We start from the raw sequence: 12,153 nt of genomic DNA, 5'->3' as shown, positions 1-12,153 counted from the left end.
ACAATTTCAAGGTTAAGTACCAAAGTAAAAGACTAAAATAAAACACAGGGGAAGAAAGGAAGGAAAAGGAGGAGGGAAAAGGAGCACACACTGACATACTGTGTCTTCCTAGAGTCCACTGCAAGAACAGGCTGGCAAAACAAACCCCAGTGCTACAAATTCTTACCAAAGAAACAGAAGGTGACAGAGCCATCATTAGGAGATCAGGATTCACCTGCATCACCAACTGCAGCTCCTGTTTCAGCCCATCAAAAAGGAGAGAAAACTGAAACACTATATGAATAGTCCAAAAATATATATCCCATAGGACAAAATGTGCTCAAGGATTAAGACTGTCTAGTCCTAAAGAGGGCAACTATGAGGGTCTCTAGAGAAGAGCTGCTAGTGTGTTTTCCAGGTATCAAAGTAAATGTGCAGAATGCAGACCCAATGTGAGAACTGAACTCCTTGTGTCAGGATAAAGAGCTGGGTACTAGCTTAAAATCTGTCTCTTAAATATCTACCTAGTTCAAGAAATCTCTCAACCAAACCCAGCATAACTGGGAGATTACTCAAGGGAGTAATTACTATGCCTCTGACCTACTCCTGTGTCTTTCTCCAGGTGACTGCTAATGTTTACTGTGAGGAGTGCACTTTTGCAATAGATTTTGGAGGTTCTCCCAGAAGACTGCAGCACTGCTAGGAGAGGCTATAGCAAGCCTCTAGGGGACTGCCCAAGTACAAAATGCCACCGAGTACAGGTTGCTGTCACTAAACCCAGCAGGTCAAACCATCACTGGCCGTGATGGAGACAGGACACATTGATGGGTTTCTGTTCCATGCCATGTCGTTTATCTAGGTACCACACTGGCATCTTGGAAATCTTTTGCAGCACATGAGGAGCAGCATCAATGAACACCCTCTAAACTCTCAGGCCTGGAGTCAGTAGCAAGCATCCATCAGTGAAACAATAACAGCCATTCACGGACCAACTCCAGGAACTCTTAGAAAAAGTCGTTATAAAACAACAACAAAATAAAAAGAACAAAAGAAGGAATCTGAGAGAAGACCTTTGAGTTACATCACCATCTTCCACCTTCAGTGAATGGCTTTGGTTAGCAAACCTCCAGTCCCCTCACTGATCCAGCAGATCTCAGTATGTGGTTCCAAACAGGCGCCTGGATTATCAGCTCTCTCCCACTGCAAAGGCCATAACCAAGTTCATCAGACAGAGATGTGAAAGGGTAACATGATAAGCACAGCTGGAAGCCTCAGTCTTTCCTTCAGAAGATGCTTTTGGGTCTAAAATATTCAAAAGACAAACATAAGGACCGAAGATGGCAGCAGCATCCTCTGAGATCAGCAGGCGAGCACAGCTCCCACAGGCAGGCACTGCCACACACTTGTGCTTACTGCCTTGTGCACCAGGACACGCACATGAAATGGGAAGACGTCACACTAGAGTCTCACCACCAAGCAGGAGAAAGGGAGAAGGAAAAGTCAACCTCAACAACAAAACAGGTACCAAATACATAGGAATCTAGGTGTCAGAGGATGCTACAACACCAGAGTTATCCATGTACTTGGAGAATATACCCACAGGCAAGACAGACAAAAACATTTAAAAGAAGACATGATAGGGTTTGATTTGGTTTGGGTGCTTTTATAGGGAAGAAACCAAATGATATTTACCTATGTCAGATTTGAATGCACACCACTGTAAGCTGTATACAACAGAAGCAGTGGTTTGAGTAGAAGGGACCTTAAAGCTCATCCAGTTCCAGTCCCCTGCCACAGGCAAGGACACTTTCCACTTAAGCAGGTTGCTCCAAGCCCCATCCAATTTTGCTGCCATCCCCATGATCAATGACAAAAGGAACTGAAGACCTTCTTTTCATTTTACCAAACCCTGTGTTTAGGTACTGACCTACCCTGCAGGTCAGGCTATGGACACTATTTTACAGAGCATACTTAAACGTACCTCCCAGTTCCGTCACACTTCAGCCAGTTTCTTTACAAAAGGGAATCAATTATATTTTAACTTCTGAGTAGCTGGTTGAGAACAGATCATAAACGTAAAGCTACCACTGCAATTTCAGGTAGCACACAAAAGGAATCAGAGACGTGTGCAACTTTCTAGCCAAAGAATCCAAAGAATTCCTCCCTCCTAAGGCAGGGTGAGTGATGAGGTTTGCAATCCCCCTTTGGAAAGACAGAAGCAGAACTAACTGCCCATTTTCCAAACTGAAAAAGCAAAATAAATCCCCTCTTACAGCAAAGTAACCCAACACATGAAAATAAACCTGCAGTAAACAACACAATCCCTTCCCTTTGCCCAGCTTTAGCGTTTTATTATGTTTCTGAACCCAAGGAGGAAGGAAATGTCAAACAGCAGAGTCATACAACGAACTATCAGATGTTTCCCAAACCAAGCAATCTGACATATGGGCAGGAAAAAAAGAGAGGGGGGGAGAGCACAGGCTGGAGGAAGTAACAACCCGAGTAGAGTAAACTTTGGCACACTGAGTTAAAGAAAGCAGTTCCTCTTCTTCCCTTACACACAAAACCATTGAAGAGCTCAGCACTAGCACGTTTCTGTACACCACATCTAAGCAGAGCTGCTCAGTGAATACCAGCGATGGCTCACACTGTCCTTTTCCACGTGTCCATCCCTGCTTGCCCAGAGGGGCCCTGGCCAACATTCCCGACTCCAAGCTGGGAAGGTGGTCACAGTGCACAAGAACCATCGGCCAGCCCCAGCTCTTCAACATCAACATTGTCTTGACCAGTGACATCCAGTGCAGCTCAAACTGCCCAGGCAGGCTGCCCAAATCCCTCAGCCCTTGCAGAAACCACCACCTGAAGGTTCTTTTGTATGAATCTTCCTTAATGTAGAAAGTAGTAAATAAATCCAGGACATGACTGGTCATGTAGATCCATTCTGCCAGCTTTCTTACAGTAATTCCTGCAAGAAGAATCCAGCAGCTCCTGCCAGAAGGAAATTATGGAAATTCACAGAGCACTCAAGATACAATGTTATTAAAATACACACACAATTAAATATCCAGAAACACTGGGCTAAAAACGTACCCAGCCAAGGCAGAATAAGGTAATTTAACCAAGTAACCTGTCCTGTCAGCAAAGGAATTAGTTTTGTATCAAAATATTTGACAAGGTCACTACAAGGTGTTCCTGGAATTAATTTTATAACTCACCCAGAACACCTACAAGTTCAAGACTGTGGACACAAGCAGAATCCCAGCCTGGTTTGGGTTGGAAGGGACCTTAAAGCTCATCCAGTTCCAGTCCCCACCTCCCACTAGAGCAGCTTGCTCCAAGCCCGTGTCCAACCTGCCCTTGAACACTGCCAGGGATGGGGCAGCCACAGCTTCTCTGGGCACCCTGTGCCAGCGCCTCAGCACCCTCACAGGGAAGAGCTTCTGACTCAGAGCTCATCTCAGTCTCCCCTCGGGCAGGTTAAAGCCATTCCCCTTGGCCTGTCCCTACATCCCTTGTCCCAAGCCCCTCTCCAGCTTTCCTGCAGCCCCTTCAGGCACTGGAGCTGCTCTCAGGTCTCCCCTTCAGGAGCCTTCTCTTCTCCAGGCTGACCCAGCCCAGCTCTCTCAGCCTGGCTCCAGAGCAGAGCTGCTCCAGCCCTCGCAGCATCTCTGTGGCCTCTCCATCTCCATGGAGATGCTGACCACAACTCTTTGAGCATGACCTCCCAGCCAATTCCTTATCCAAGTGGTGCATCCATCAAATCCATGCCTCTCCAGTTTAGAGACAAGGATGTTATGTTAAACGCCTTGCAGAAGTCCAGGTAGATGACATGAGTCACTCACTCTTCCCTTATCCACCAATACCATAGCCCTGTTGCAGCAGGCCACCAAATTCTCAGGCACAATTTGCCCTTGGTGAAGCCATGCTGAGCGTCACCAGTGACCTCCTTATTGTCCATGTGCAAGCGAGATGCACGAGGCTCAAACACCTGACACTAGGAGACTGCAGACCTTCAAGTCTAGTTTCTAGACTAGACTTGAAAACTTCAGTAAACCAGAGAGTCCAGTAAGAACATACATAATGGTTTTATACTGTAACAAACCATCACACTCATGCCTTGTAACTATCAGCTATGAATGCTTCAGCACCAGAAAGCAGAAGGTTGCCTCTGCCTGGTCAGTAGGTACAGAACAGTTTTGTTTTCAACCCTCTGTTCTCACAAAATACTTTATTTTACAGGCAAATATGGAGCTATAAGAGGAGGCAACAACAAAGCACTGACCACAGAATAGCTCTTTAAAGCTAAAAGATGAATCAAAGTTGTACTGAAAAAGCTTTAAATTTCCTTCTCCGAGACATGGATTGTGGTTACACAGCCACTTTGATCTCGCTTCAGTCCATGCTGCTGCCAAAACTTGGTGGGGAAAGAGAGCAATAAGGGGCACACAGAGCTGACGAAGGAAAGAGAAGGAGGGAAAAGCTTTTCACTAGGTCAGCTCCATGATCCAGGCTTAGATGTGAGCTTGTAAACCTTCTGGGGGTCATCAAGGCATGGGTGAAGAATGAAGGGGGATGGATAAAGATGAAAGAAGGAAAAAAACCCACACCTTTTCCTCTGTAATTACTATTCTCATATACAAGAATAGTTCACCCCACTGCAACACTGGCTAAAGAAAGCAGAGTTAAGTGCCTAGTAAGAAGGGATACAGGAATACGTGTCATATCTCAGGCTAAAAATGATTTTTAGAAGACTCTCCATTTTTCTCCACTTTCCTAAGCTGATTAAACACATTCCCCAGTACAGGTACAAGGCCTTTGTGTATGTTTGAGCTCATCTGTGTTTAGTCAAATACACGGAAATATTGCCTAGGGGCACCTTATCCAACAGCAACAAATAAAATGTCCTGTCTCAAAGAAACAAAGGAGGCGATGCCACTAGAAGTTCCAGTCACATCTCCACACACACTACTGCAATTCTGCTCCGGCAAGTGAATTCAGCCCCACATGACTCAATGAGAACTAACAGGTTTTAGCAGACTGCAGGAGGGAAAGGCAGGACTTACCAAAATGAAGCCAAATTCACAGCACAAGCGAAGGGAGAGACTGCTCAAACCTTTCACACTTGTGAGGTACCAAAACCCAGAACCCAGGCATCATCTCACCAAGTAAAATGCTAAGAACCCTCCTGAAGTGAAAAGTTGAACTTGCTGTCTGCTATCAAAGGGGTTTATGTGCAGATGTCATTATCATTTTACAGTACAGCACTCAGACTAATGCGAGCGCCTGTGAGGAGCTGAAGCCCCAGCAGGAACCGATGCAAGCTGTCATTCCGAGTATCACAGCCCTGTTATCCCTGTGGTATCCTTTCACTGCTAGGTGCAAGGGGAACCTAAAGTAATGGGTTAGTAAGATTTTGAGGTCTCTTAGAGCAGAAGATATTTTTATTAGCTTGTTTTCTCTTTGGAATTCAGTTGATGTCAGGAAACTCGGGGAAAGAGGATCTATTTTTAAAGCATACCTTAAGAGTTTAAAATGAAAGTGGTATAAAAAGCTTGTTCCGAGGAAGAAGGATGCCCTTGTGTAAATACGTACACCATATAAACAAAGCTGCTGGATTTGATCTGGGATCTTGTGTTGCGAACACTTGCTCACTTTTGCCACTGGCAAGTGAATACTAAACAGAGCTTGCTTCTAGACAGGAGCAGTTTTTTCCATATGATTTGGTCTACCACAGCACCAACAACTCACAAATCCCACCGTGATCCTCTACACGAAGTGCACTACTCACCTACAGAACAAAGAACACTAAATGAACACACACGGACTTGAAAGAACAGGAAACTACACTTGTCAGCCTTCACAACACCAGCCTGTGAAGAGCAACCACTTATTTACTCAGTATTAGTAGGTTGTCTGTAGGATCCCACAAACAAGTTTGGGAAAAGGGCTTGCAGGACAGCAACGCAGTAAGACTGTGGGCATCAACGTCCACAGGTACAAAGGAACAAGTAGGAAAAAAAAGAGATACTGATTTCTATTTTGATGAACCTGGGGTATACCGGAGTCAGCTGACAGTCACTGCCAAGTGAAAAATAAAAGATAGAGAAGGAATAGGGCTCAGAAGAATTGCATTATCAAGAAGGAAAACAATAGAAGAAAGGTCCACATACAGGATTAAAGAGTCCTTTCTTTGCTCTTTCACAGGGATTTCACAAGGGCTTTCAGAAGCAGAAGTGGGGAGAAAGTCAAAATGAGTTCAACCTGGGGGTTTGAGAACTGGGATTATGATGTCAATACTGTACAATGATTATGTAGAAAAATCCAGAAAGATGTGGGTTTTGATAGCATTACAGCAAGTGAAAATTATGATTCTTCAGATGTAGTTACCCGGGATTATACACGGCCCCGGTGCATGGGTACATTGAGATCACTGGGATTTGAAGGAAACCTCACTCCAGTGTTTCTCAGTGGCTAGGCTGGGATTCTTCAGCATGCTCTGTCCTGACCTGGCAGCATCACTCCCCACACCCCGTTTCTCTGTGTGGCCTTCAGAAAGGTCAGTTCCCCAGCACAGATCCCCAGGGCTGGGCCTGCTCTCCGAGTATCGCTCTGGCCCAACCTCTCAGCAAACGTGGGTCTATTTTCTTCAGGCTCACACCCGAGTAGATACCATTAAACTGTCAAATACTCCAACAAGACATCATAAAAACCCACTATGAAGTGATTTAAAACCTGAAATAACCTTTTATTAGCAGGAAGTGAGCAAGCTTTCTAATGTCATTTTTCTACTATCTTGTTACCTAATAAAATTGAGGTTAAAGATACCTAAAGGATCAAACACTTTTAGAAAACTTGAGAGGTTAATTCCATTTTTTGCATATATATACACGTATACATGTAAATTCACACCTACCTAAAATTCCAAGCAAGCAAGATATCCACACTACGTAGTGATGTAACATGCCGAAGTGACAGCTACTGCTCAGAGCGCTGCGCTTATGAAAATACAACAAGCAAGAACAACTGCTGGTTAATTTACTACTACTTCAGGATTTGGTTGGGCAACCAACCATTTACTATCAAGTCCCTGACGGACAATTATGCAACACTAAAGGGTACCTCAGCAGCACCCTCTGCATTCTTCACTCCGTATTGCCATGAAATGCCTTTAAGAACATAATTCCATTGCCATCTCACACCTCCTTGACTCCTTTCAGCTTCATTCTGAAAACAGGAACAAAACTCACTGACGGAAGGCAACAACTTCTGTTTGTGAACAGAAACAAGTACCAGCAGCAGTGACCTTTCCACTTTGTAAATTTGCCTTTGACATGAACTGGAACAAAGACAGAACTTCTACTAACCAGACCTTCCTGGCAGCAGGTTTCTGTAAGAACACAGTCAAACAAGTTCTCACGACACCCTCCACACCAGTTTCTGTAAAGTCCTCTATAAATAGGTCTCACTCTCCAAGAACACAATCACGTCTTTCCCAGGCTGAAGACTCCTACGGTATCTCACAAGCTACTCCAAATTTTGGGTCAATCCTGACACTCTTTGCTGCACTCATTTTTCCAGCTCCGGCATACGAAACGTTACGCAACTTCAGCCCAGTTTCAGAGGCTGACTTGTGCCCTTGCTCCCACCACAGCAGCTAAGCCAGACAGCGGAGGGAGCTTCTCCCCATTTCACAAAGCCCTCGCCATCATATGATTAACCCTTACTCACAGGAAAAGTCCAATTAATTTCAGTCAGACTGCTCCTATGATGCAGGATTATTCACTGGAAGACTGTTTGCCAGCTGGGCCTGAAGTTTTAATACAAAGCATATTGCCTCAGAACATTTTGTCTCTAAATAGTTATTAGACAGCGCTTAATTAGTATTTAAATAAAACTGCCCCTCCACAATTGCTTATTAAATACTGTTTTGATCAACAGACATTGTTTTTCAGAAGCCACAGCAGACATTTTGACTACTGGAAGGACAGAGTCAGGATGGATACACTTGCTTCTACCGCTGTGCTAGAAATGTAGCCATTTCAGACAGAAGCGGGTTTTTAATGAGCAAGCCTGTTACCTGCTGAGCATGCCAGTAGAAGCAAGTTTGTAACTGAGCTGTATTCTGATGACAAACATGCAAAGTAGACCCACAGAATCCCAGCCTGGTTCCTGTTGGAAGGGACCTTAAAGCTCCTCCAGCTCCAACCCCTGCCACGGGCAGGGACTCCTTCCACTGGAGCAGCTTGCTCCAAGCCCCTGTGTCCAACCTGGCCTTGAACACTGCCAGGGATGGGGCAGCCACAGCTTCTCTGGGCACCCTGTGCCAGCGCCTCAGCACCCTCACAGGGAACAGCTTCTGCCTAATGCCTAAGCAGCCCCGATAACATCTTACTGAGGCTTTATATTTAGAGCTGCCTGTGGCAGCCTCCCCTGGCAGAGCACACAGACAGTATCCCATTTTCTGGAACAGCACTGGATTCCCACTGCAGTACTGAGCAATGCACATCCCAGGCAACAGCCCTTTGCATCTCAAAGTCCAGAAGGACACTCCATGAAACACAGCTATGGAAGCAAGATCCCACTAAGCATCTGGATATTCCAAGCTAACTTTAAAACCTTAACTTCAGACTGAACTCTAAGTATTCCAGGGGAGGGGAAGGCAAAGAACACTTTCTGGACATCACTGATAAGAGAGGATCGGTTGCTAAAATGCTTTTAGGAAGTATTTTCTGTAAAAGGATTCAGAGGCAACAGTGGCACCTGACATCTCTCTAAAGACTGCCTACAGTCAGCAGGAAAATAAGCTCCAAGACATGAACTGTTAAAGCAGCGTGAATCAGTAACACAGCAGGCAGAGCTCTGCTTCTCCGGGGTGGGGAGATAGCGTTCCTTCTGGAACAAAATGCATGGCTGTGGGGAGAAGCACCATTTAACCAAAGCCAAACAGAATCGCAGCGGATCACAGCTACTTCAGAACTGTAACCCTCCAGTCAAGAACGTTTGCAATTCCCACCCAAAACAAAGCCTGTGAGGAAAAAAAAACCCTGTCAACTTGTAACAGCAGAAGAGTTTGAAAGATTTGTGATCCACCTCACTGCCAAAGACTGAGTGAATTCCCCTCAACAGCTGATTCAGTTTGTGCAGGTTTTGGTTTTGTTACACTGAGAAAGCAAACGATCAGCACCAGTCTCTGTAATTCGTAATCCAGACTACTGTAGCTCTAACACTTCATAAATCCTGAGGGGAATATGACAAAGTGAGGTTACAGGGTCAGTGGTGCTAGCCACATATTGCAGTCACTATTTCCTTTCTCAGTATGTGTCACTGGAACATAAATCCTCACAAATACTAGCATCATCTAAAATAAATCACCTAATAATTTACATACCTGTTGTATTTAAAAACTACTTTGTTGCCTTTTTTTTGCAAGTAGAGCCAAAACACAACAAAACCCGACAGTTTCATACACAGCACCACATTACAGGTATGGATTCCTCCCACTAAATTACATAGGAGATGAAAGGGTTGCACATTAAACTCATTATTAAACCCACTTGCAAAAGAATTTTGCTAAACTTATTTCAATGATATTACACACCCAGTTCCAATTTAACACTTCCCTGGTCCGGTAAGGTAGGAACAAATAAGAAGCTCTAACCACAACAGCTGTGAAATAACTTCACTGTGTGATTTATGCTCACTGCACACCAACAAGTATTTTTACCAGTGACAGACTTGCAGATGCAACTACGTGGAGAGTTTCACTTCTCCAGAACACACCACTCAATTCTGCATTAACAAATGGGGACTTCACAGCCTTCCTGTAAAGGACAAGCCACTTAACTCCCTTGCTCTGACAGCCAAAGACAATTGTCTCCCTCGCACTTACTTTATTTTCCTTACCAAGAGCAGCATAACCGCTGTAACAAGTCCTGCACCTCAATACAAACAGCACTGCTATAAACTTATAATTATTACAAAATGCTAGCAGGCAGAAAAGCACAGATACAGCTTTATCTAATGTAACAGTTCAATAAACAGTCAAATATGAACTGCATTTATTCTAATGGAAGAGGAAGAATCCCCAGGCCACTATCTAACAGTCACTACAGCTCTTGTCCCAGATTCTTAAAAGGTATAATAAAACCTAAACATACATATACTAAAAACACACCAAACAAAAGGGCAACGTAACAAACATACAACAATGAAAGGTTTAAAAAGCATAAAACAAAACTGCAAACGATCAAGTGTCTTTTTTCCCTCTGAATTCCTGTAAAAACAGATCTCCTCCTTTCTGTTACAAAAAAGACAACACGTGCTCCCACCTCCAACACTGGCAGAGCTCTGATGCAGGGAGGGGGTATCCACCACATGCACTATCCACAAACTTGCACTACAAGTTTTTGATCTCCCTGTACCATTCCATGCCCCACAAAAGTCCCGCCTTCCCTCCAGCATTATCCCTGCACACAGAGCACTTGGAAGGCTCTTGATGATCAACTTGTCCTCTCCCTCACACAGCTGCTGCCCAGCTAGAAGGGATAACATCCCTGTGTGTGTCAGGTAAACTGAAGCAAAGTATCTCGCAACAACTCTGCCCTACACAGAAACAAGCTGTTTTCTTGTTTGAAATCACAACTCCATAGCTAGCCAAAACTGATACCGTACTTTCTGCAACATCAAACCACAAGATACGCGTAGGAAGTTGTCAGTCACCAGGAAGATGGGCAGACAGCATCTATGCAAACAAGCTCTGCAGCACACTACATTTCCAACCACTGCTTTTCTTCAGAGAATCAAAAATTAAAAGGTTTTGGGTTGGGTTTTTTTTTTTTACCTCTCGCCCCCAAGTACGATCGATGCCAAGAGGAGACCACGCTGTAACAAGGACTGACGTGCAGGCAGCAGAGCCCCGAGCCCAAGTCCGACAGACAATCACTCTACATGACTGTCTACTGTTGCTGAAATGGCGTTTGTCATTGTGGAAGGAGAGAAAAACCCCGCAGTCGGGTAGGCACAAAGCAGGCAGGGCACGGAGTGCCAGGGGAGGCGGGGAGAATGCTGTTTACCAGGGAAGCCAGTGGGATGAGCAGGCAGCACCGGCGGGGTGGGGGGGGAACACCGGAGGCGCTCCCCGGCTCAGAGGAGCGCACCAGCCCGAGCCCCGCACACACTGGCGGCGAACCACGTTAAAGAGGAAAATAAACACGGGGAGCCGGGCCGGGGGAGGGGCCAGCGGAGGAGCAGCCCCGAGGGCCCCGGCTATAAAGCCCCCGGCAGCTGCAGGCAGCCGGTAAACCCGCCTCCCCCCGGGCACTCACCAGCGAGAAGAGGTTGGAGTGGCAGTCCTCCAGGCTGGCCCCGTTCGCCACCCAGTTGGCCGCTGCGGTCATGATCCTCGGCGAGCCCGGCCGCCAAAGCGGGGCATGTCTGGGCAGACGGGCGCGGCGCGGGGGGGGAGCAGCCGCAGCCGCTCCAAGGGGCCTCCGTCGGACGGGGCGGCCGCCGCGCTCCGGGTGCGGGTCCCGGTACGGGCTCGCGGGTCAGGGTGGCGCAGCCGGCAGGGGGCGCGCGGCGGGAGGGGGGGGCTCCTCACGCCGCGGGGCCCGGTCCGGCGGGGAGCGGCGGCGTCTCGGTCCGAGCCCCTCAGCACGCAGCGGGGAACGAGCGTCCTCCGGTCCTCCAGGCCGCCTCAGCGAGAAGAACGGAGCGGGGGGGGGGGGCCTGGGGCCCTCCTTCCGCGTCCAGGTTTGGCCCCCCCCCGGCCAGGGCACACGTTGCGGCGGAGGGGAAGGAGAGGGGAGGGTCTCCTCCCGCGGGGCACGGGCCGGGCGGGGGGGCGGGGGAGGGTCCCGGCCCCGGGCAGTGGCGGCGGCGGCGGGCGGGGGGCGCTGTCTCGCGTGCCGGCGGAGGCCGTGCCGTCCCCTCCCCTCCCCGCCCGGCCGCCCCTCGCTGCTGCCGCCGCTGGCTGTGGGTGGATGGTGTTTTCCTCCTGCTGCTGCTGCTGCTGCTGCTGCTGCTGCTGCCGCCGCTGCCTTGTTTACGCTCCGTGCGGGGCTCCCGGCGCTGCGGGCGGCGGGCGGCAGCCCCGGCCCAGGGAGGGAGCGGTGTCCGTGCCCGTCCTCGCCCCGCCGCGCCCGGCGCTGCCCGCCCCGCGGCCCCGCTCACCCG

General features: G+C 47.6%; 1 protein-coding gene across 1 annotated transcript in view; it reads right to left on the bottom strand.

The window, feature by feature from the left end:
* The window catches only part of MED13L (mediator complex subunit 13L), a 186,283-nt gene extending 174,382 nt beyond the window's left edge, over nucleotides 1–11,901 (bottom strand). Inside the window, exon 1 of the mRNA XM_061465785.1 lies at nucleotides 11,304–11,901. Within this exon, the coding sequence (XP_061321769.1) occupies nucleotides 11,304–11,375 (72 nt within the window). The 5' untranslated portion in view covers nucleotides 11,376–11,901. The remainder of the gene's footprint in view (nucleotides 1–11,303) is intronic.
* Nucleotides 11,902–12,153: the final 252 nt, after the last annotated feature.

Source organism: Pezoporus flaviventris, unplaced genomic scaffold, assembly GCF_033815535.1.
Source record: "Pezoporus flaviventris isolate CSIRO_AGI_PZ_B2104156 unplaced genomic scaffold, CSIRO_AGI_Pfla_v1 ptg000041l, whole genome shotgun sequence".
NCBI classification, from domain to species: Eukaryota; Metazoa; Chordata; class Aves; order Psittaciformes; family Psittacidae; genus Pezoporus; species Pezoporus flaviventris.
Note: the sequence above shows the minus strand (reverse complement) of the source record. Positions and strands in the feature narration are given on the sequence as shown.